Genomic DNA, 25367 nt, shown 5'->3' with positions numbered 1-25367 from the left:
GCCAAGCAGGACACACAAGCCCTGACTTCCATCCAGTAGAAAACTCTGTCAAGGAGATATTTAAAAGGAATTACAATTTTTTCTGTATTCTGAATTGGACTTCCTGGAGAAAAACCAACAAGAGATCCTCAGGAGCTCAAAACAACCAAACAGTCTTTACAGGTAACTTTAGAAAGTCAGAGAATTTTTGGCAAAAGATTTAATATGACATTCAATCAACACAGAACACTTCTTAAAGCACTGACGTGGCCCATTCAACTTCACAAACTCTAAGCTATTTGAATTTTACATTACTCAAATTTGCTAAAGGAGTGCAATAGAAGAAAAGGACAGAAAGAGAGAGAGGCAAAAAGGATACAGAGGAGCATACACAGAGGTACCAACTCCAGGATTCCAGCAGTGTTTAGATGGAAATTCCAATAGCGGGTAGGGCCAAGATGTGTGCTTGCCTTGAGGTCAGCCTTCAATCCCCCTTGGTCTCCCTGGGCCCGTCCCCCAGCTGGGACTGTGGGTCATTTGTTCCCTCAGGAGCTGGGCTGGGGCTGCAGAGGTGGCTGTGGAGCATTGCCTGTGCTGTGCCAGGGACTGGCAGCCACTGCTGGGCTGGCATAGAGGCTCTGGGGGGATTGGGGTTCATGGGCAGGGCAGGGCTGGGGTTCCTGGGCAGGGGAGGGCTGGACCTGCCCCTTCCTCCCCTATTGGAATAAGATCCCAATATTACCAGGTAGATTGTGCCTGGGCTCGTCTGAACCCTGCTCCTGGACCAAAGGCAGCAACTGTGGTGTTTCACCTCAGAGACACTTTTGGCTGGCTGGATGGTGCAGCTGAGTGCCGAAACAAGTCCAGGCTTGTAGAAACTCAGTTTGCCTCAGGTGGGAAGGCTTCAGGCTAAGGTGAGGAGGAAAAGGAGACAGATTCTGCCAGAGGGTTAATATCCAGAGTTTATTCCATGGTCACAGACATCTGAATCTTAGGTAACAGCTCCAACAGAATCCCGACCGCATGGCCTGAGTGACTTTTTAAGCTCCGGGGGAAGGGGGAGGGAAGGGACAGGTGAGCCACCAACCAGGTGGGAGGGGCAGGGTCTCAGGTGTGGTAAATAGGTATGATTCATTCTGATAAAAATTGAAACAGTAATCAATATTGATACAGTAATTAATATTTGAGAATAATAAAATAGTAAATAGTTAAAAGTTGTAATGCCAAAGAAGAGAGGGAAAGGAGTGGCTCCACCCACCCCCCCTTCCCAGCAGATGTTCTCAAGGACCACAGGAAAGAAGCTGAAGATACAGTTGCTAAAAATGATCAAGAACCTGGTTGGGTCCAAGAAAATGCTAATTATAAAGCACTTATTGCTTTGATATGTAGATGCAGTGATACGTGAGTCTTGGCTTACATTGTACTGGCTTGGTGCGCATGTGTAACCCAAAGGTGAATTAAAAGACAATGAAGAAGACTACAGGGCCTTCATCAGGGACGACCCCCAAAGACTTGTGCGACCACCGAACCGAGTGGTGGCGCATGCGTGGTAAAGGTGGTAATGAAGGCGGAGACAGAAAAGTGACGAACCGAAAATAGGAGGAGATGGCATTGACACATGGCATATAAGGGGTGAATTTTCCTTGGCAAGCTTGTACGTGAAGTGGCAAGGGTCATTGAACCCTGCACTCCGTACCCCGTGGTTGTTTTTGCTTATGCGCTATTATTTGAACCAAATTGTCCCTTATTTATATATTTTCTAAAATTTTCAATTAAAATTGTTGCTTTCTTAAATATTGTTTGGTTTATTTGATGGGATAATTGGGCAAACATAACACAGGGAACGATGACACCCAGACAGACCAATGACCTCTGGGCACGGGGGCATCTTTTGAACCTGACCAACCACAGGATGGCCTTGCTGGAATGTTAAGACTGATTGACAGCCCAGCAGGGGGCAAAGGGGAAGGGGAAGAGAGATATTGCCACACCTGGGAAGGGGCTGGGAAGTTTAAAACCGGAAATTGCAACACACTGCAACACTGCCCACATATGAAATGTCTTGAGCCAAGAAACTCCTCTACTCTGTCACAATAGGGAATACTGGAGGTGAAATCCCAATTCTGGCTATGGGCACCTAGATAAGAAGGACAGTTCTTTTCCTTAGGAATGAAAGCCCTGGTTCTCAGTAAATTTCTGGTTTGATTGTTTGGATTCTGTTTGGTTTTGTTGTTGCTTTGTTTCCTTGTTGTGCCTGAAGTGTCCAGTCAGGAGCAGAGTGACTCTTGCCAAGGAACTTTGTGCTGCTGTCCCTTAATATTCAGTCTGGTTTTTACTGCTCCCTTGCTGGGGATTTTTTCAGCACTCTCAAGGCCTCATTGGTAGCAGGGTGAAGGAGCCCTGGCCCAGGCTCTGGCCCTGGGAGAAAAGAGGATGCTGCCGGGGGGTCCCTGTCCCCCAGGGCCACCCCCAGGGCCCCGGCCCCCCGTCCCTGTGTCAGGCTCTGGGGTCGATCTTGTGGAACATCCTCTGGGGGAGGCTGCGGGGCTGGGGGCAGGGGGACCCGGCGGGACAGGGGACCCCGCTGTGCATGAGCAGGGTTGGACTGCTCTGGGGGGAGCTGTGAGGGGGGCCGGGGCAGAGTGACCTCCCCAGGGACCTCACACACCCCCTGTGATGTCACACAGCCCCATGATGTTACACTGTCCCCGTTATGTCACACACCCCCTGTGATGTCACACTGCCCTGTGATGTCACACAGCCCCTGTGATGTCACATAGATCCCTGTGATGTCACACTGCCCCTGTGATGCAACACTGCCCCCGTGATGTCACACAGTTCCCGTGATGTCACACTGCCCCTTTGATGTCCCAGAGCCAATGCTGAGACGTCACCCTATGATGTGATACAGCTGCTCTGTGATGTCACAGACGTCTCTGTGATGTCAGAAAGTCACTCTATGATTTCACAATCTCTACTCTGATGTCACAGCGTGCTCTATGATGTTACACAGCCACCCGGTGTTGTCACAGCCCACTCCCTGATGTCACAGAGCCACCTTCTATGATGGCAGGATCTGCTCTATGGCCTCACACCCTAATCTATGATGTCACAGCCAGCTCTGTGATGTAAAAAACCCCCTCAGTGATGTCACAAAACCCTCTCTGTGATGTCATACTGACACTCTGTAAGGTCACAGCACATACTTTAACCTCACTGCACGCTCTATCATGTCATGCAGCCATGCCATGATCTCACAGCCTGTTCTGTGATGTCACACAGTCCCCTCTATGACACTGTAGCTGCTCAGTGACCTCACACAACAAACTCTGGGATGTCACAGCCCAATCTGTGACCTCACACAGCCCACTCTGTGCTGTCACACAGCCCCTGGCTGACATCCCAGATGCTCTGTGCCTCTGTGACACAGCCACAGAGGTGCTGCTGTGACACAGCCCCTACTGGGACATGCCACAGCCCCTGCCAGTGCTGAGCCCCTGTGAGCTCTGTCTGTGCCCTGCTGGTGTCCCTGAGGGGCCCTGGCAGTGCCCCAGCCCTGCTGGGCTGTGCACAGGTGCTGCTCCTGGCCAGAGCTGTCTCTCTGCAGCGCTGCCCTTGCCAGGAGCTGCCTCTGGGCCAGGAGCCCAGCCCAGCTCAGCAGCACAGACACAGCACAGGGACTTTAATGAGCCTCTGGGGCTTTGGTGCTCTTTGCATCAGACTCAGTCCCTCAGAATGTGCTCAAAACTTCTCAAAAACTCAAAAATAAATTGAAACACAGAAGTTTTCTTGAAGGGTTAATGGGTCCCATTGAAGGACAGGACGGAGAAAGTGTCCGCAGGTTCCAGGGAGAGCAGAACACTGGTGGCAGTGATGACAGGTGGGGACAAGCGAGGAAAAGGTGTCTCTGGTGCTGAGCAAACCTGCGCCTCTGTCCCTGCAGGCTGTCGGCATCCCCCGGCTGCCCCACCTGGCTGGGCCCTTCCTTTGCTGACAGCTCTGCCTCCTGCCTGCCTCTGCCTGCCCACACAGAGCCTTGGGCTTCTCCAGGCTCCTGCTGGGATCGTGCTGCACCGCAGCCCTGCCCTGCCAGGGAAATTCCTTTCTCCTGGTGTTGAGTGTGGGCCTCTCCAGCTGCCCTTGGTGCCATTATTTCCTTCTCATGTTTATATCCTCCAGGAAGAAAAGCTCCAGCCTGACATCACCATTCAATCCCTCCCAGGCTATTCCCTTTCAGTCCTCAGTCTCTACTCCACTGACTCCAGAGCCATCAGCCTCTCCCTGCTGGTTTTGTGATGAGGCCTCCAAACCCCATTCTGGGAGATTTTTGAGTCCTATCCAAGGTCTGTGAAAAGGGAAAAATAGCATTCAAAGTTATTTTAAAATAAATCCTACAGTGACAGACAACAGGTCAGTATCTTTAAATTGAATGGGGACAAATTAACATTTGTTAGAAGGAGGAAATATTTTACAATTATAAAAGTGGCAGGAAACTGCAGCTGTTTTTCCAGAGAAGTGGATTCCCCATCCCAGGAATTGTCCAAGAGCAGGAGATTTGTGTAGCCTTTCCCATTGAAACCCTCTCATCCCCACTGACAGAATTCCTGTAGTGGGGGGTCTCTGTTGTGCTGGGTGCCCTCACAAGGTTTCTGGCCAGAATGTCTGCTGAGGGCAGCAAGGCTGCTGCAGGGGCAGTGACCTCACAGCCATCACCATGGCAGCCCTGTCCCCTGGGCCTGGCTCTGCCTGTTCCTCTGCCCCTGCCTTGGCTCTGCTGCCATGAAGAGTTTTGTCATTAATATCTTGTCCCCAAGGTGCTGGGGCCAATGGCTTCCCAGTCAGGCTCCTGGAGCAGAAGTGGCTTTTCAGAGCCCAGCCAGGAATGAGCCCTGAGGCAGCAGCTCTGCAGTGGTGGCCACCAGGCCGGGCTGCCAAGGGAGGCTTCTGGCCATGGCCTGCAAGCAGCTGCTGCTGCCAAGGTGCCTTTGGTGCCTCAGGCTCTCCCTGACACAGCGCCTAGGACGGCACTCTGCCCTTGTGCCCGAGCCCTTCCCTGTGCTGGGGCTGGTCTGGGGCTTTTCCTGCAGCGGGACCTGCCCTGCTGATGGCAAAGGAAAGGCAGTTCCTGCTGGAGCAGGAGGCTCTGCCTGCAATGGGCTCCAACAACTCCAGCAAGGCCCTGTTTGTAAAGCTCCCAGTGGGAAATGAAGGAGGGGAGTCACACTGCTTTGGGGGTGAATAATGCTGAAACCGGGCTGACTCCTCCATCCCTGTGAAGGTCCGCCCAAAATGAACGGGCGATGAATGACTTTTTGGTGCAAAAATAACCAACAAAGGCACAGGGGTTTTGCAGTAACAAATCAACATGATGCAATTTTATTGATGATAACCACAGCTGAATATGCATTTGGTTACGGGATCCGGGGAAGAGAAGGGTAGGATAAGGGAAAAAGGGAGGAAAGAAGGTTAGGGAAGGGGTATAGCTACCAGAACGTGATGTCTTCGGGGTGCCCGCTGCCGAAACTTGCTGGTACATGCCTTGGGGAGATCTCAGAGATGCAGTCAAACCGAACCCCAAAATATACTGTTCTTGGTTGGGGGAAGGGTGGCCGAAATTATGTTTCAATGGAGGGGAGAAGAATAGGAACAGAAGGAGGGAGAGAGGCTATTTCATTGTTTTCATGGCCGAATGCTCGCAGGTATATTTACTCTGGGCAGGTTTTCCCCCCTCCCCGAGTTGGGAGGGGGTACAGTCCCAGTCTCTGGAAGGAGGTTGCCAGGGGGGTGCCAGGGGGGTACCATGGGGGTGCCAATAGGGTGCCAGAGGGGTTCTTGGTTCCTTGATGAGGGGATTTGTATCTCTGTTGGTCCGTCACAGTGGTTGAAGGCAGACAAGAGGGGTCTTCTCTTGGAGGGGGGGAGCTACCCCAAAGCTCAGTGCAGCCAGGTCAGGACTTTGGAAGAAAGTCCAGTTCCATTGTTCAGAAAAGGGCAGCATGCCACTTTGAGTACAGCATGGCATGTTCTGCAAACACCACCTGTGAACACACTAAACAAGCATGAGGCTTTCTTTCCCAACTGGCTCAACAGTTTTTAACCTTTTGGTATTGGATATCCTTTCTACCTAGCTGTTTTTTTGTCTAACTTCAGATGTTACTTTGTTGAGACAGGACTTATCTGCTCCTGTATCAACCGAAAATTCAAATTCTTCATTTCGGGGTCCCACCTCAAAGTTTACCAAGGGCTCTTCTAGATGTTGCATCGGGTCCCCTATAGCGTAAAGCCCCTGACCCTCTAATCGTCACCTCTAAGGATCTTCTCTAAATTATCTTGTTCCCTGGCTATTGCCACATCGAGACTGAGCTTTCTACAAAACCTCCTGACGTGTCCTGGCTCTCCACAGTAATAGCAATGTCTTTCTCTCAAAGGGACTTGAGGTCTCTCAATCCTTCGTGCACCTGCCAGTACTGGCCTGCCTCTGCCTCCTCCTGGTGGTGGATCTGCCTCCCCTGCACTTTCTCTAGCTACTGCAACCATGATCTTAGCCTTGGCCTTTGCTTTTCATTCCTCCCTCCTTAAATAGACCTTCAATGCCTCTCTTAATAACTCATTAATGTCCTTCTCTTGCCAATCTTCCATCTTTTCCAGTTTTCTCCTTATATCAGGCCAAGATTTGGAAACAAATTGGACTTTTAGTAGCATTTGACCTTCTAGGGTGTCTGGGTCTATTCTAGAGTACAACTGGAAGTTCCGCTTTAGGCGGTTAAGCCAGGCAGCAGGAGCTTCATCTTTCTCCTGTGTACCCTCAAATGCCAATTGGGTGTTAGTTCCTTTGGGAACTGACTCTTTGATCCCCCGTATTATCAAAGACCTATATTCCATCATGGCCTTTCTCCCCTCCTCCTGATTAGGGTTCCAGCTGGGATCCGTTAGTGGCAATTTCTGTTCGCCTGATGGATCCTGGGGTCCTGGACGGTTATCTTTCTCCCAAATTCTTATGCCAGCCACCCTAATCATCTGGACCTCTTCTGGGGAAAATAATATACTCAGGATGGAATTCACCTCCCCCCAAGTGTAGATATTTGGACCTAGAATTTGATCCACTTGGTTGGCTATGCCCACTGGGTCCTCAACTAAATGCCTCAACTCTTTCTTGAATCCTCTCACCTCAGAAGCAGTTAGGGGAGCATTCACAAAGCCAAAACCTCCCACTACTCCTCCCATTGGAACCTCTCTGAGGGGAAAGAGTCTCTCTGCCTTGGAGGTCTTGGATCTGGTGCTACAGTACTGCCCATCTTCAGATGCCAAACTACTTTGAAGGATATCTGGGTTACCCTGAATATTCTGCCCATCAGCAGGTGTATTTGCTGATAGCTGTTTACTGGGCGAGGAGGCATTTGTGCCCCAACTAGGAGGAGGTAAAGGGACAGCAATAGGAGGGGGAGAAGAGCCTGAGTGGATATAAAGTGCAGTTGGAGAAGGGGTGGAGAATGCAGCAGGTGGAGTAGGCACTTGTGGTGGTGCAGAAGGAACTGGAGGGGATACTGGGTTTATCATAGCGGAAGCTGAAGAGGTAGAAGGAGGAGTTTGAACAGGTGGTAATGAGATGGCAGCTGGGGGAAAAACCGGACCTGCCATTTGAGGTGCTTGAAGAAGAGGATAATAAGGTGGAGGGGCAGAAGGAGGCAGATAATCCAGGAGATCCCATCTTTTACTAGTCCTATCATCCCCTCCTTCATTCCCCTCTTTCTTCCTCTCTACCTTACAAATTCGCACCCCTTCATCCCCAACAGCGCTCTTTAACCAGCAAGCTACATACAATAATTGCTCAGGATCAGTATCGCCTCAAGCTGTCAGATAATTATTTAATTGTTGGCACATCCACTTATCCTTTGTCCCACACCAAGGCCATCCTCCTTGCACCTCTAATTCTGGCCACACTTCCATACAATAATGGATCATTTTAACTTTATCTAATCCCTCCGTGGCCTCTATAGAATCCCATTTTACTAACAGTTCTCCTAAGGGACTATTGGGATGTATATACCTCAGTCTCTTGCTGGTCTTTTTACTATTACACCCTCCCATTTTTCCAGGTCTCGATGAAAAGTCCCAAAGGTGCCTCTACTGCCTGGGAATTTCAAAAAAACCCTTGTTTGAGGAGCTCCAGCCTCCTCCACTCAACTTCAAATTTTTGCCTGATGCTCAGGACTTTATACTGAAACAACTGCCCGATCTCTTGATTGCCCAACTTTCCCAATGTCAGGTCTTACATCTATCGGGACTTGAACACACGAAACCTTGGCCTGAAGAATCCGGGTTGTGCCTGACTCCCTCAGTCAGGAAAAAAAACTGCCTGATTTTTAGTTTGCCTAACCCGCCAATTTTTAGGCTTCACCGTATCAGTACTTAAAAGCAAGCCACAGCCTCCTTCGCTGGGGTTTGTGCCTGACTCCTGTGTCAGGACTTACTTTTGCCTGCAGGGCTTGTGAGCTACCCGAATCCTTCTCGGGACTGACAAATCTTACGCGAATCCTTCTCGAGACTTACAAATGCTACCTGAATCCTTCTGGGGACTTACAAATCTGCCTGACTTCCCTCTGTCAGGACTTACTTTAAGGTGCGTGCCACTCATACAAATATTCCCTCTGCACACCCGGAGGGGGGGGCCCTTTATTCCCCCTTGAGAGACGTCTCACTCACGCTAATTCCATCTGCTTCCCCCTGTTTCCAGCCGGTCCCTTTGCAGGAGTCCGGAAACGCGGGTACTGAGGGGTCCACTCTCAGGTCGAGGGTCTGGCTGCTGGCCTCGTCTCATTCACACACATGCACACGTCTCCCGCTCCTGCCACTGGGTTTCTCACCAGTCTGGTGCTCCGGTGCTCCTCTGCGTCATTGCTCCTGAGCCGATCCCTCTGGTCCTGGTAGCCAGCTGTCCTGAAGTCCAAGATGGCCAGTCTTGAGTCTTCTTGCGGCATGGCTATTCCAGACAAGCGCCCCCAGCTGAAATAAACAGGGCCAGGAGACTTCTTCTCCTTTTTTAATGCCTTTATGAAAAGTGATCAGCTCAGGATTGGGCGGCTCAGGCAGGGCTGCAGTCTCCCACCGCCTCTACCAGGGCTACTCAGAGGAGGAGGATGTGCGCAACTTTGTCCACTAGGGGCAGAGCTGGGGAATCACATCCTCGTGGGAGTCTTTAGGGTGTGGTGATCCCATCCCTTGTTACTTTTCCCTGCGCCGTCTCCTTCAGTCTCGGCGCTGGGGACAACTCCCGTGGTCAGGGCGAGAGGGACTCCGAAGGTGTTCAACATCTCTGCAGGCTCAGCACTCGGCTCCTCACGTCCAGACATCACTCCAGTCTCTCAACTCTTATTTGGCTCGTTGTTTTTGGGGTTTTCCCCGTGTGTTTGGAGCCGTAGCTCCCCACAGCATGCTGGTCCTGGAGTCACTTTGCATAACCCCCCCCTCCAGGTCTCTTCTCCTCACTGTTTGGGAAGGTCCCCACCGGTTACTGTCTTGGAGAAGGGCCATTACCTCACACCAGCCAGGGCTTTTACTAAGACAAAAACAACTATTAACAACAAGGACCCATAATTACCATAACATAAGCAGCAGCCCAGCAATGGTCGTAGCTTTTTTCTCACAGAAAAAAACTAACTGAATTTTTGTTCATAACAGAAACTATGTGATATAAGATACTTTTTAAACTAGCTCAAGAAATGGATGGGGTAATCACGAAATTCTTTGCCCAGAGATAACAGCAACAGGACATCTAAAGCCCCAAAAAAAGAATTCTTGCGTCCTTATTGGAAAAGACCAACTTTCTTCCACCTCCTTCCCGACTTTGAGGAGCCAACAGGATTAAGGGGGAGAACTTGACAATAACCAGAGAACACCCTTTATTTGAAAAGAATTTATGCCTCATGTATAGGATATATGAATATGCAACAGGCTATTGCTTTTAAGGGCTAATCCTTTGTTAGCGTGTGTGCTTTCGGGGCATAATTGCCCAGGAGGCACCAGGACTGTCCGTATGTCTTTGTTTTTATTGTCCTTTACTGTTCTAACTCTGATTGTCCAAATTCTTATTATTCTAACTTCTATTACTATCTTAATACTATTTTATTGCTACTAAGCTGGTAAAATTTAAACAGAAGGGATTCTTGTTTTTCTCAGTGTGCTTTGAAAGCTGGGAAGACTCTTCATTCATCATCTCCAGAGCACACTGCATTTGGCCAGCACACTGGCCCCTTTTGGTACATCTGTGACACTTCTAGTTGAGGCAGAAAGGGCAATGGCATTTGAAGGCAAAACCAAAGGAAGAATGGAGCAGCCCAAACATCTTGCGCAGATGCAGGCCTTCAGCTGTGACTGGAGAGCATTGGGGTTCCTGCCTCTTGGATCTGGATCCCTAGGTGCAATGTCTTTGGCTGGAGGAGAGCCTTGCTCAAGTGAGAAAGCAGAAAGATCAGAGAGGGTGCTCGGGAAGGTCTCCTGTGGTGCAGAGCTGTCAGTGCCTGTGAGGTGAGAGTGGGCCCGGCCTTGCCCGGGATGGAGCCCCAGCAGAGCCCCGGCAGAGGCCGGAGCAGCCTGAGCCCCGGCAGAGGCAGGCTGGAAGGAGGCCCTTGGAGCTGCAAGAGGCAGCAGCCGGGCCCTGGGTGCCTCTTGCTGGGAGTGGGCGAATCCTCCGCTCTCAGAGCCCAGGTGGCAGCTGGCTGCTGCCGAGGGGAAGCGCAGCCATGCTGGGCACAGCCCGGCCTGGAGGCATTGGCCGTCTGGAGTGTGCCCAGGAGCAGAGAAAGGCCAAGGGCAGCCACGGGCCGCTGGGCTGGCTGAGGATTCCTCCTCTTCTGCCGGCTGCCCTGCCACTCCTGGCAAAGGCCAGCAGTGTGTGCAGCACTCTGGGCACCGGGGCAGGGAGCCGGGCTGCTCGGCAGGGTGGAGCACAGGGCAGCTCCTTCAGGCCCGGCACTTGTGCCAGGGAAGCGAGGCCAGCGTGAGGCAGGGACAGCTTGGCAGGGCACATCTGCAGGAGCCGGCGCCTCACGCAGCTCTGGGAGGAAGAGCTTGCAGTCCTGCAGTTCTGCTCTGAGCCAGAGCAAAGGTGTGAGATGCAGAGTGATTGGCAGAAATATTCAGGCCCACCAGGCCAGCCTGCTTTGTGGTCTCCGGCACACAGCAAGCACTGTGTAATGCAGCTCTGAGCTGCTGGGAGAGAGGCAGTCAGGGATGTGCCTGAGGTGAGCCAAGCGATTAGCTGAAAATATAATTAGGATAATTGAAAAGTGCAGATGAGTTGAGGGGCACTCTGGGAATAGAATTGGGATAGTAGAAGATTGCATGTTTTAGTTAAGATTTTAAATTGAGGTAAGAAACTAAGTTAGTAATACAGCTAGAAGAAATCTAACATACCTTAGTTAAAGAGTACCCAATATATTACGAACATAAAGCTAGGAGTGACAGGGATAGAGGAAGCAATTGTGAAGAAGCAGAGACCATAGAAATACCTTGCCTTAAGAATAACTGAACAGTTAGGAGAGGCTTGGACCATGAGCAGCAGGTCCAAAGGTCTTCCCAGCTGGCCATGGGAGAAGAGTTCACCATGAGGAAGACGGCTTTCTTCCTCCCATACAACCACTCCCTCATTTCAGAATCCCACCAACCCAGTAAAGGGAGTAGAATTGCACAGCTGATAAAAATGCGAAGCAGGCAGGTAAGAATTATGTATTATGGGTCCTTAGAAACCTAATGTAAAACCTTTTCTGTAGAAATAGCAGGAGTCTGCAACTCCTTGCACGTGTCTTTGGAAACTAGTTCACATGTGTCCAGCACTGCAATAAATACCCTTCTTTTCTACTATAATTAGTTGAAGAGTCATCTGTCTGTGCTTCAAGGGTTATGGTGGAGCAGTGACCTGATTTGGAAGGGAGCAAAAGAGGCAGGCAATTTTTGGAAGAGATGGAAGGCCCTTGTGACTGAAGGGAAAGCTATTTGGAATGGAGTAATGATCTCAAAGTCCATACAATTGTATCCTTGTGTCTGAATTTAAACCAGAATGATTATAGATAGCTTCATGCAATTTGTCTACAAATTTATCAAAGTCTTCATTCTTTCTTTGACAGATCTGTGTAAAAGATTGAGGGTGTAACCCATCTGGAAGTGCAAGGATAGCATTATATGCCAGTTGTTGGCTCATCTGCAAGACTTGATCAATGCTCTGAGCCTGGGCAGTGGCAGTAGCCCAGGGCCCCTTGCCAAGTAACTGTTGTGCTGTTAAACCATACAGAGGATCACCCTGCACTCCAGGTCTTGCTGCTTCTTGAGCACACTTTTCCTCCCAGCTTTTATGACACATCACCTGCTGATGGGGTGGCATTCTAAGTCATATTAGGGTATGCACATCAGCTGGAATTAATGTGTTAGATGGAAAAATATACTGCAGAAGTGACTGTGAAATTTGGGATTTTCAACCAAATTGTGAAATTACAGCTCTCAACTTTTCTAAAATCTTCCAGTTGAAAGGTTTTCAAACTCTACTGGCAGCATTAGTTACTACAGGAAAAGTTTCTACATAATTTGAGAGAAAAGTCCCTTCTACAATAGCTTCTGGAATAACTTTTTTCTACTTTCGTTTCTGAGCTGCTTCTATTTCATAGTCACATTCCAACTCTAATTCCACATTCTTTACAGTGTGAGAGGGAGGATTTTGTTTAACTGGCTCGAATGCTGGCTCAGAGACAGAATGGAGGTGTTTTTGCAAGACAATGGCCATATTCAGCCGATGCACAATCCAGCCTGCTTGTAATAATGGACAATGTACACCTTCACAAAGAATGAATTATGGACACATTCAGAATTGGGGTCGGTATATCCTTGAAAAAGATACAAGAAGAAGAGTCATCAGGACTCAGCAAGTTTGTCAGCAAGCTTGGCAAAGTGAGACATGGGTGGGCCAGACAACCACAGCAAGATGCGTAAAAAATTAGATGATCCAATCAGAATTCTAATTAAGATGTGTGAACACCTAGGATTAACCAATCATGTATTAGCTAGAGACACGTGGATAGCAGAGACTTATTTTAAACAGAGTCTTTTAAAGGATAATAAATTTGGCTTCACTAGATCATATTGGTTACGGTGTGATGTCCCAGAACCTCCACGCCCTGCAGCCTGTTCCCGCAGGAGGCTCTGGTGAGCCCCTTCCAGGACGCTCCGCTGTGCACACAGCCCTTCTCCTGCCTGCCCAAAACCCTCCTGGGACAGCAGGACACAAGCTGGCCGGCACTGGGCTCAGCACAGCCCAAAGAGAAGGGCAGGAAGACGCAGCGGCTGTTTTGCAGCCCTGCCCAAGAGAGGTGGGAAGGGTCTCCTCCCTCTGGTCTCACTTGGTTGGGTTTCTGACTGGGCCTGAGGCAGGGGCTGCCATTGCTCACTGTGGGGAGACCAGAGTTGCCAGAAGCACACCGAAGGTGCAGGCACTGCCTGACAGCGCTGCAGCCACTGGGACCGTCGCGCCTCCGAGTCTCAGCCACTCCCTGCTGCTGCTGCTGCTGCTGCTGCTGCTGCTGCTGCTGCTGCTGCTTTTAGGTGCACCCAGAGCTCACTGTTAGGCCACGACGGTCTCTGCTTCTGCCCTCTTCCTGTCCCTGTGTAGGGATGGAGCACTGCTGTGCTTTCAGGAAGCTCTCTGTGAAACCTTCCAGCATTGCAAGCTCCTTTGCCCTTGGTGGATGCTTGCCATGGAATCCCGCACAGCTGGGTTCACAGCATTTTCAAGCTGGCTCTTCTAAAACCCAGGGTCCTTGTCCCCTTCAGTGTGCTCAGCACGCCCTTTAACTCCACCTTGCTGGGCAGCTGGAGCAGCAGGACAGGGACCTTTGCAGCCTGACTGCCCTTGTTCCTCTCTGCCCGTGCCCAGAACACAGCAGGCAGGAGAAGGGCAGCAGGGCCCTGCGTGTCCCCAGGCTCAGGATTTGCGTCGCTTCAGCTCCACGGAGACACGGGTCAAGTGAGAAACCCAAACTGTTAATTAAGGGAAAGTGAAGGTAAGGGGTGAGCTGGGAGGCAGAAAAGGGGATGGGAGGGACTGAGGGCTGCAGGGAGGGGGCTGCCAACAGGGAGAGAGATGGCAGGAGCTGCTGGAGCTTCCCACAGGCTCAGCTCTGAGCAGCCAGAGCTGTGCCTGGAGCTGCAGCTGGTCCATCCTGTTCTGCAGGTGCTCCCATCTTCAATGGGCACTTGAAATCGCTACTGAACGCTGGTACATCTGATCCATCAGATGAAGTCCTGCAGATCTTCCTTCAAAGATCATCTGAAGCAGTTTGCTCAGGCACGATGGACTCTCATCCTCCTTCAGGACTTCAAGAGCTGGAAGAGAGAGGAACAGAGCCAAGGTCAGAGGCCAGATTGAGGAAATCCAAGGAAAGCCTCCTGCCAGGGCCATCCCAGCCAGCTGCAGTGGCCCGGGTGCGGCTCTCACTGTAGCCGGGCAGCAGCTGGGCCGGGGGCAGGGAGGGGTGCGGGGCTGCTGGCTCACCCATGAACCTGAGGGCTGCCTCTTGCAGGGTCCTCTGTGGGCTCTTGGCTGCTCGGCTCTCGTCCTGCAGCAGCTGTGGGGAGCGCCAGCAGGGAATGCTCGGCACAGGCTCAGCCCCTCGGCCGGGCTCTCCCTCCCCCAGCACAGGGCGAGCCGGCCGGCACGGCCCAGGGCAGGGAGCAGCAGGGTGGGCGCAGGCTGGCGGGCCCTGCTGCGGTGCTGGGCAGGGCCACAGCTGCCGGCCCCCCACACCGAGCACTGGGGGCAGGGCTTGAGCTCCCGGGCTGTCCTTACCAGGCTCTCAGCAAACTTAATCCGCCGCGCCTTTGTCAGCAGCTCCTCAAGGTCCCTCCTCCTCAGGAAGCGTGCCGCACAAAGCAGGGCTTGGAAAGAGGCCTGGAGAGCGGCAGAGAGCTGCAGCTGGCACCAGAGCCCAGGGCACAGGACCTGTGTCGCTGTGCCACGGCCATGGGGAGGCTGGGGCCCGCCAGGTGCCAGGGCAGGAGGCGGCCAAGCCCCCTGCCAGGGATGTGGCACCGTCACACAAAACCTCACCTTGGCCACGTGCAGATTCTCATCGTGCCAGCGCAAGAACAGAGGGAGCAGGCTCTGGTTCACGAATGTCATGAGAAGCTCTTCCCCCTCTTCCACTACCAGCTCCATCACCTTGCAGAAGAGCTGAATGGAGAGCAGCTGCACGTGGCTGTTGTCCTGGAAGGAAAGGAAAAGACCTCAGCACCAACTACTCCAGGCCCATTGAGGCAAAGGCCCAGAACTGCACAGAGCACAAAGTTTCCAGGTAGCATCCAGTGCCCTTGGCTGGGGGCACAGAGCCTTACAGTCTCAAAGTGTGGCAGGAGAGACTCAGCCAGCTTCAGGGCAGTGACGCTGGGTAGTTGTGGGATCTCAGCACAGCAGTCCTGATATGCAGAGACACCGAGACAACCGTTGGGGGGCTCAGAGGTCCTGGAACATGGCCAGAAGTGTCTGGTGGTTGGACTTTGACCCAGCACAGGAAACATCACCTGTATGAGGAGGGGAGAATCACAGGGGACAAGTGGTGAGGAGATTGATTAGTTATGGTGTGAAACACAGGGTTTAGAATTTCGGTACAGGGGGGTGTTAGGGAGACAAGATGGAGGAATTGGGGCATGTCCTGTCCTTCTCCTTCTTCTTCTTGTCTTCCATCTTCTGTGGTGGTGGTGGCACTTTGAGATTGGTTCTTATTAAAAGTGCACTTGTCAATAAGGTATTGGGGGGAAAATGTAAATATCTTATACGTAGTTTTGGGTATGAAGACAACTGACTGCCCCGAGGGCACGCAGTGTGCTCATGGCTGATGTGCTGTGCGGACCTCTGTCGGGCCGAGAGAAGATATTGTAGATACAAAATTAATAAATACTGAAGACCGAAAACATCTGAAGACTCCTTTCGTCCTTTGGAGCGCGGGCTGCCCCCAAGGCTATCCTGAGCCTTTCTAGGCCATCAAAACAGTGGAGTAGGGACAACTGGCGTCCGCTGGGTAGGCTACTCCCACCAAAGAGAAACAGGATATCAGCCCTGAAGAGCCGAGACTGAAGAGCCGACAGGAACAGCTCTGGGTTTGGACGAAGTCCCAGGAGAACACTGATAACTCCTGGGGAGACAAGCCAGAAGAAAAAAAAAAACAAAAACGGCCAAGAGAGTGTGAAAAAGACAGCAGTCACTGAGAATTACATCTCTCAGCTTCTTCCGAAGAAAATTCGTAGCAGAACAGTCCGCATTGGAACCAGAAAGGCGCCTCTGGGACCACTCTTCTGTGATCTGCTGGACGGAGATCAGGAGCCCTGGGACTGCTCTGACGACAGACATTCGGTAAGAAGGTCAAAAAAATTAAAAACATGGGCAGCACACTGTCCCAGGAACAGCTGGGAATTTTATCAGCCTTACAAGGCATAGCACAGATATATACAGTCGGGATCCGAAAGAAAGAGCTGAAAGAGCTCCTGTTGTGGGTCAGGCTTAATTACCTATTTTCAGGAACGTGTCTGTTGTTTGAAGTAGGATTTTGGCAAGAAATTAATAGGCATCTCTATCTCCTTGCCACAAAAAAGGATGAGACAGCTTTGAAATTGCTGTTTCCAGCAAGAATTATGTTAGAAGGCATTTCTGCGCGGTCAAAATGGCTGGATATGCAACAGAATGTTGTGGCCCCCTCAGGAGCGGGGGGAAGAGAGCAAGGTTCTAAACAGAAATTGGCTCTGGCCCCAGCTAAACAGGGAGGAAAAGCTCTCTAGGAAAGGGAGCAGGAAATAATGTCATTGCCTCAGGTCCCACCACCTAGGAAACCAAAGAAACCCCTAAAATGCCCTGAAACCCCAGAAACCACAGGGACGTCAGGCTCCGACTCAGAAGCGGCAGGGTCGGAAAAGGGGGCAGAGGGAGAGAGAAGGGAGTAAGGCAGGCGCTTTCGACAGGCGCGGCGGCGGCGGCACTTTCCCGCAGCACGACAGTGGCGGCGGCAGTGCGCGAGGGCGTAGGGGCGGCAGTTCTGGCTGAGGAGGGGGGCGCGGATAAGGAGGTAATGAGAGATGCGGGGTCTGGTGTGCCTTACGTGAAAATGACGCTGGAAACGGCAGCTGCTCTGGCCGGCATGATGCAGAAGGCGCGCGCGCAGGGCAAGGCTCGCGGAAACCCTGAGGGGGGAGTCCCAAACCAGCAGAGAAACATCAGACACTGGCAGTAAATTAGGGGAGACTGCAAGGCCCCGAAAGGGTGCCAGAGAAAGACGTGGGAGACGCGCGGTTGTGACGTCAGACCCGGAAGTAGGGGCATGGAGGTCGACTCGAATCGCGGAACTGGCCCAGGTGCCGGCGGGGGGCGGGCTGTGCGCACCGGTGGGAGGAGTGGATACTGCGTCAGAGGAGGAGGAGAGAGAATCGGGAACAGACCAAAGGGAGGGGATTTCAGAGGCGGAACGGGAGGGAGAGAGTGACCTCAGCTCGGGAGAGACGGGGAGCAGCTCTGAAAGCACGCATGCGCGGAGAGCAGAGAGCGGGCGGAGGCGGGCTCATTCCCCTGTGATGTCTCAGGCGAGGAGGGGCTGTGCTCGAGGTTCCACATCCTGGGGCTCCTCCCCCTCTCCAGACCCGGTGCCTTCAATCCAAACCCTTGGAGTTCAAGCCTCTTCCCTCCAAGGCAGGCGTGCACGTAATCTATCTCCATTGTCAGTTGAATCAAAAGCCAGGCAGCCCCGGTCTCAAACAAGTTTGCAAACACAGAAGCCGGCTGAACCGGGGGCAGTTGAGTTCATGCCGAGCCCAGTGACAGTGCCACCTCGTGGGGAAATGACAGAAGTGCATGACATGCTGGATCTGTTCGGTGGAGCCACAGCGCCGTCTCGTGGCGAGTCTGCAACAATGCAGCGATTTTTTCCAACAATATGTAAAAAGAAGAGTACTTCTAAGAAGACAATGATAACACAACAAATGGATTATCCTTCAACTTCGGGATTTTGCAAAGACGATGAAAGCTCAGATGAAGCACCGCAACAAGCAGAAGACTTCATACAGATCACAGCATCGGAAGGTGTCCCGGCATGGATGCTGTCAGCAGCAGAAGCAGCAAAAAGCTTCTTGCATTCATTTGATACAGCAAAAAAGAAATATCAACAGAATCCTCAAGTTTCCTTTTCGGATTTAGGAGCGAGGCCGAAAACCTCAAAGCAAAAAAATGAAGTACGACGAACCACCAGGGACCTCTACAACTCCATTATTCATGCAAATTCCAATGGAATCTCCAGAGGAGGAATTTCAACAGCCGGTGAAGACAATGGATTGGAAGCGCATCAAAAAAGCATTGGCAAAAGACAAGCATTTATTTCCAGGTTCAGGAGATTTGACAATGCTGGTGACATATGATGCCCAGAGACAGAATCCAAGATGGGAAAGGATGGGTCACGAAACACTCAAAGACTTAGGGAAGGCGGCTCAAACTTTTGGACTGGATTCACAACATTCCAAACAGTTATTAAGAGGGACATTCACCACGTATGACCTTACGCCATATGATATCCGAAGCATTGTGGCAATGATTCTCACTGACACACAGAGTCTCGTCTGGGAAAAAAGATGGAGAAAGTATCTTTCAGAGTTGCGAAATAGATATCAAGGTGGGCCAAACGCGAATCTCACATGAGCACACGAATCTCACATGAGCACAGTTGGCAGGGGATCCTCCGGATGACAACCCAGGGGAACAAGCAGTGCGGCTTCCACGAAGAGTCTTAAATGACATCAAAGAAGCAGCACGAATGGCAATCATGCAGATTACACCAACAGGAGCTCCGGATGTTCCATTCTCTTGCATCAGGCAAGGTCCCGCAGAACCATTCATGTCGTTCATCGATCGACTCACGCAAGCCGTGGATCGACAGGTGACGATAAAAGAAGCGAAGAGGCCTCTCTTGGAGAGCTTAGCTTTCGGCAATGCCAACCCGGATTGTCAACGGGTAATTAGTGCCATGCCAGGACAGCCATCCTTGGCAGAGATGGTGGAGGCATGCAGCAAGGTGGGGACACCTCAGCATGTTGCATCGATTTTGAAGAACGAATTAAGAGAGGAATGGGAGGAACAGACAAACGGACACTCAGAGGCGCCATCAGAAGACAAGGCGTTGGAAAAGATGCTAGAAAAAATACTTCACCAACAGAATGAGAACACCAACAAAGTTCTTGCAACAATGCAGAAGAAGAGCAATACCCCGGGAGGACAGTGTTACAAATGTGGGGAGTTTGGACACATGAGAAAGAATTTTCCATGAACACATACACCAGTGCCAGCACAAAAAGCAGAAAGGCCAATTTGTGCACGGTGTGGAAAAGGAAGGCACTCTGTGAAAGAATGTTATTCTCAGACAGATGTGGAAGGAAATCCATTACTGCATCTGAGAAACTGGAAAAGGAGCGCGGCTGTAAATCGCCAGCGTGCTCAGACACAAGTACTGGCAGTGACACAAGAGCAGACAGGGCAATCATCAGTGAGCGACAAGCAGACGCCCTCAGCAAAACCCTCACTCGATTCCACAGTGACCCAGATCTCCTCCCAGCAGGGGCAGAGTGTGCATTGGCAGCTTCAAAACTAGTATGCTTTCTAGATGAAAATCATGCAGAGATACCAACAGGTGTCCGCGGAGATTCACACAAAAAACCAAGATTTCTTGATAGTTGGACTAGACAAATGCAGCATCCTTGGAATCATTGTCTACCCTACAGTTGTTTCTACAGACAAAAATACCGAATTGACAGTTCTGGCAAGAGCGCTTCGTCCACCATTGACTGTGCCAGAAAATACTGTAGTTGCAAGAGCTTTTGCCTTGCCACCACACGCCATTGGGGAAGTCGTGCCAATCTTCGATGAAGAAGGGTTCCCTATGAAGGAACATGTTGAGGTACATACAACATGGGTGAAACACATAGGTCGGGATCGACCCACACTCATGTGCCGATTGACATGCGGAGACAGGACGACAGCAATCAGAGGCATGCTCGACACAGGGGCAGATGTCACAGTAATATTGTACATCTTTTGGCCACGCAATTGGAGCTTGGTCGCGCCCTTGGGCTCTCTCTCAGGCATAGGGGGAGCATCTCTGTGTCTGCAAAGCGAGAATTCCATCGTTGTCACGGGACCAGGAGACAAGACAGCGATCATTCGTCCTTTTGTCGTCCAGAAGCCAATCACAGTCTGGGGTCGAGACCTTTTGGCACAATGGGGTGCGAAGATCGAAGTGGATTTTTAATAGGGGTCACTGCGGCACTCGCCACATTGCAGTTGACATGCAAAACAGACAGTCCATTTTGGATGGATCAGTGGCCCCTTGAACAGAAAAAGTTGAGGGCTTTGAAAAACCTGGTCCAAGAACAATTGCAGAAGGGACACATCAAACCAACAGACAGCCCTTGGAACTCTCCAGTGTTTGTCATCAAGAAAAAGCCATCAGTCAAATGGAGGTTGTTATATGATCTCAGGAGGATCAGTGAAGTCATAGAAGACATGGAACCACTTCAGCTGGGACTTCCATCCATCTCAATGATTCTCAGAGATTGGCCGCTTGTGGTCATTGACCTCAAGGATTGTTTTTTCAGTATTCTGCTCCATCCAGATGATGCTCCGAGATTTGCCTTTTCAGTTCCGAATATCAACAAGGAAATGTCTCTGCAGTGGTACCATTGGGTTGTCCTCCCATAGGGACTAAAAAAATTCTCCGACGATCTGTCAATGGTACGTGGCATGAGCTTTGGCACCAGCATGGAAGAAATTTCCAAAGGTGAAGATCATTCATTACATGGATGATTTGCTCATTGCAGCATCAACACAACAGGAGCTGCAAGAAGCTCGTGACTGTGTGATCGTAGAAGTGCAAAAGGCAGGTCTGGAAATCAGCATTTCAAAGATTAGAGATTGCACCTTGGAAATATCTAGGATGGAAGATTTCAGAGAGAACAATAAAACCTCAGAAAATGGAGATCAGAACAAAGGTCAGCAATTTGCATGATTTACGACAGCTTTTGGGAGAGATCAACTGGATGAGGCCGGTTTTGGGAATCACAAACAGCGATATTCCAGCATTGCTCAATCTTTTGAGAGGAAACACAGACATTCGATCTCCCAGAACACTCACGCCAGAAGCGAAGAGCTGGAGAAAGTCACAGACGCGATACAGAAAAGGCAGGCACATCGATTTGTTCCAATGTTGCCTTTTCAGTTGGCAGCGCTGGGGAAGAAAACACAGTTCCATGGTTTGATCTTCCAATGGGATGAATCACAAAAAGACTCTTTGATAATCATAGAGTGGGTTTTTCTACCACACTCTTCAAAGTGTCTTTCAAAGGCCTTCAAAGACAATCTTTACAGATTTAGAGATGGCAGCACAAGTCATCATAAAGGCGAGAGCAAGGTTGCTAACAATGGCAGGATGGGAATTCTCAGTCATCAGATTACCTCTGAAGCAAGACTATTTTGATTGGGCAATGCAGCAATCGAAGGACCTATTAATCGCGTTGTTGGCTTTTCCGGGAATTTGCACAATCCATTTTACACAGCATAGAATATTACAATCACAGATATGCTACAGAGCGAAACCAAGAATAAGTGAAGAACCTTTGGAAGGGATCATAGTGTTCACTGATGGCTCAGGAAAGACACACATGTCGGTGATCACGTGGAGAAACTCAACGACAGGGGATTGGGAATCAGATGTGAAGATGGTTCAGGGCTCTCCACAAATCGTGGAGTTGGCAGCCGTTGTCCGAGCGTTTCAGTTGTTCAAACAACCCCTCAATCTGATCACAGATTCCGCATATGTTGCGGGTGGGGTCAAAAGATTGGAGGGTTCGCGCTTGAAAGAAGTCAGTAATGAGGTTTTATACTCATATCTGGCGAGCTTGAAAACTTTGCTAGAGAGCAGGGAAAGAGAATATTTTATCACGCACATTAGAGCGCACACGACACTTCCGGGGTTTTTAGTGGAAGGTAATGCTCGGGAAGACAGGTTTTGCAAACACTGCCAGACATTTTTGAGCAGGCAAGATTGAGTCACGCATTCTTTCATCAGAATGCACAGCCGCTGATGGAGTCCTTTCGTCTCAAAAAGAGTCAGGTGAGGGAGATCTTTAGTGCTTGTCCAGACTGTCAGCTTGTGCAGCCACCTTCTTCTACAGGAGCAGTCAATCCACGGGGACTGCAAAGTCTTCAGTTGTGGCAAGCTGATGTCACGAAGTATCCATCTTGTGGGAGGCTCAAAAATGTTCATGTTTCAGTAGATACATTCTCAGGTGCAGTCTTGCTTCAGCACATGCAGGGGAAACAGCGGACCATGCTTGTCGACATTTTCTGCAAGCATTCGCATCATTAGGTGTGCCTAGGAGATAAAAACAGACAATGGTCCAACATATACAGGCAGGGTGCTTGACAGATTCCTGAGAAGATGGGGTGTCAAACATATGTTTGGTATTCCACATTCGCCCACAGGTCAGGCAATCATTGAAAGAACACATCACACCCTAAAATCCCTTCTGGACAGACAAAGAAGGAGTGAGCCAGAGGCAACACCTCACATGAAATTAAATAAAGCGCTGTATGTGTTCAATTTCCTAAACAGTTCATCCTCAGAACCTAATCCACCAATCGTGAGACATTTTTTAAACAGCACACAGGCAAAGCTAAGGGAAAATCCTTTAGTTTTGATCAGAAACCCAGAGAAAGGACAAAGAGAGGGTCGTTTTAAACTAATCACTTGGGGCAAGGGTTTCGCTTGTGTTTCCACAGATCGAGGTCTGAAGTGGGTGTCGGCGCGACACATAAAGCCATTCCGAACGCGAGAACAGGAGAACACTGATCCGAGAAACAGGGAGACGAATACTCAGACAGAAGTCGGGACTCAGACTGCAAAGGACGACTCGGAAGAGAAATAAAAGGGACTAAAGACTTTGGGGGTTTTCCCTTTGGGGTCTTGAATGGAAAACATAACAATGGTTTTGCACAAAAGTGAAGTCATGAGTTTCATGATGCTTATGTGCATAATTTTTTCATTCATTGCAATAAGCAATGGGGCAAATTTACCTATTAATCAACCAAAACAAAATGTATGGGAGGCTTTAGCTCAAGCAGCAAATTTGGATAGTATTTGTCTGACACACTCAGGGCCAGGGAGACCATTTTCAGCATGCATGGTTGGATTGCCAGTGGACGAGTGGCCAATTCCAAGGCACTCCGCAGTTAACATCTCACAGGTCATTAAAGATCCTGTGAAAGAGGGGTGTGCTTGGGCACATCTACTTCCTGTGGCTTCTACAGAACCCCAGGAATTGGAGATTGGGTCCATGACAATGGAACTCTGTACGCAGTTCGAAACTCCAAATGTCACAAAGGCAAACAAAACTATCGATGTAACTCCCAATCATGAATTCTATAAAAATGCATCAGCATGGTGCAAATACACACAGAAAACTGCCAGAGGATCGATCCACATCCCAGTGCAATTGCCACGGGGTTTGTTTTTAATTTGCGGGGACAGAATTTGGCATGGCATTCCTGCTAATGCCACGGGAGGTCCATGCAGCATTGGGGAAATTTCAATGTTGTCGCCAGATTTGAAATCACTGAGAGAGAAGAAGCGCAAAGAAAAAAGATCAATACAACATTATGCGGCATATTGCAATGACGAAGTATTTACTTGGAACAAGGCAGCGAGAGTTGCTACAGCAATTTTCTCACCTCAAACAGCATCGGGGGTGGCCTTGACTCAACTCGACCGCATGCGTTGTTGGTTGAGCAAACATGCTCAGTCTGTGTCTGTCGCATTGAGTGACATGTTAAAAGATGTCAGTGGTGTACGACAGGCGACTCTTCAAAATCGAGCAGCCATCGATTACCTATTGCTCGCTCGTGGACATGGGTGTGAAGAATTTGAAGGGATGTGCTGCATGAATCTCTCAGACCATTCAAGATCAATTCATGAAAGTATTCAGAAAAAAAAAAACAGCATAAATAAACTTGGCGAGATCACAGGATCTTGGATGGATGATCTGGTAGGATTTTTTTATATTTCTCCCATATAGAGTGGAATTTTAAAGATAGCATTCTATGTTTTAATAATTCTCTTAGTCCTCATACTTGTTATCTCGTGCATCTTTGCATGTCTAAACCGTGTCATGAGTCAGGTGGCCAAAGAGGTGTTTTTAGTGCAAACAGAAGGGGGAGATGTGGGATCTCAGCACAGAGACACCGAGACAACCGTTGGGGGGCTCGTAGGTCCTGGAACATGGCCAGAAGTGTCTGGTGGTTGGACTTTGACCCAGCACAGGAAACATCACCTGTATGAGGATGGGAGAATCACAGGGGATAAGTGGTGAAGAGATTGATTAGTTATGGTGTGAAACACAGGGTTTAGAATTTTGGTAGAGGGGGGTGTTAGGGAGACAAGATGGAGGAATTGGGGCGTGTCCTGTCCTTCTTCTTCTTCTTGTCTTCCATCTTCTATGGTGGTAGTGGCACTTTGAGATTGGTTCTTACTAAAAGTGCACTTGTCAATAAGAGTGAAAGGTATTGGGGGGAAAGGGTAAATATCTTATACATAGTTTTGGGTATAAAGACAACTGACTGCCCCGAGGGCACGCAGTGGGCCCATGGCTGACGTGCTGTGCGGACCTCTGTCGGGCTGAGAGAAGATATTGTAGATAAAAAATTAATAAAAACTGAAGACCAATAGAACCTGAAGACTCCTTTTGTCCTTTGGAGCGTGGGCTGCCCCCAAGGCTATCCCGAGCCTTTCTAGGCAATCATAAACAGCCAAGATCAGGACAGGTAGCAGGAGGTCTTTGTCCTGGAGCGTATGTGTGAGCACACAGAGGCTCATCCAGACCACCTCTGCATCTGGATCAGCCAGCTGCTCCACCAGGTGTGGATAGAGGCAACATATTCCTCCGGTCTGTGTGCAAGACCAGGCTGTGCTGTGAAGCCGTGAATGGCCGCAGCACCAACAGCTGTTGGGCCACTGTGGCAGTTAAAGCAGGAGGCAGGAGAGTTGGGAGCAGCTGCCTCTTCTGCCAAAGGCCAGCCAAGCCCAGAGGTCTGCGTTGCCCAGCCCCACACTGCCAGCGTGGCTTCAGCCACTGCCCCCTTCTCACCAGCGAGGGCTCCTTGCTGAGCATCACAAGGCCTCTGTGCACCAGGCGCAGCCTGTCCCTGCACTGGCTCAGCAGGTGCCTGGATACCACCAGCAGGGCACTGGGACCATGTTTGCTCAGGTCCAGACACTCCAGGACCTGAAAGGCACAGGGCAGTGATGGGGGAGCCGGCCGGCAGGAGTCCG

General features: G+C 50.3%; 1 protein-coding gene across 1 annotated transcript; it reads right to left on the bottom strand.

Moving 5' to 3' along the window:
* Positions 1 to 5324: 5324 nt before the first annotated feature.
* LOC141726579 (uncharacterized) lies at positions 5325 to 17319 on the bottom strand. Its single transcript, XM_074531534.1, has 6 exons — positions 17109 to 17319; positions 15355 to 15540; positions 15071 to 15226; positions 14810 to 14911; positions 14516 to 14588; positions 5325 to 14346 (listed from the first exon to the last, which is right to left on the bottom strand). Exons 2-6 carry the CDS (start codon positions 15535 to 15537, stop codon positions 14207 to 14209), a joined length of 654 nt encoding a protein of 217 aa, XP_074387635.1. The 5' UTR covers positions 15538 to 15540; positions 17109 to 17319; the 3' UTR covers positions 5325 to 14206.
* Between the last annotated feature and the right edge of the window lie 8048 nt (positions 17320 to 25367).

Source organism: Zonotrichia albicollis, chromosome 36 (assembly GCF_047830755.1).
Source record: "Zonotrichia albicollis isolate bZonAlb1 chromosome 36, bZonAlb1.hap1, whole genome shotgun sequence".
Lineage (NCBI taxonomy): Eukaryota > Metazoa > Chordata > Aves > Passeriformes > Passerellidae > Zonotrichia > Zonotrichia albicollis.
Note: the sequence above shows the minus strand (reverse complement) of the source record. Positions and strands in the feature narration are given on the sequence as shown.

Coding starts and splice junctions, on each gene's coding strand:
- LOC141726579 (XM_074531534.1), bottom strand. CDS start 15,537: ATGTTTCCTGTGCTGGGTCAAAGTCCAACCACCAGACACTTCTGGCCA. Junction 15,227..15,354: donor TCCTGCCACACTTTGAGACT/GTAAGGCTCTGT, acceptor CTTTCCTTCCAG/GACAACAGCCACGTGCAGCT. Junction 14,347..14,515: donor GGCAGCCCTCAGGTTCATGG/GTGAGCCAGCAG, acceptor TCTCTCTTCCAG/CTCTTGAAGTCCTGAAGGAG.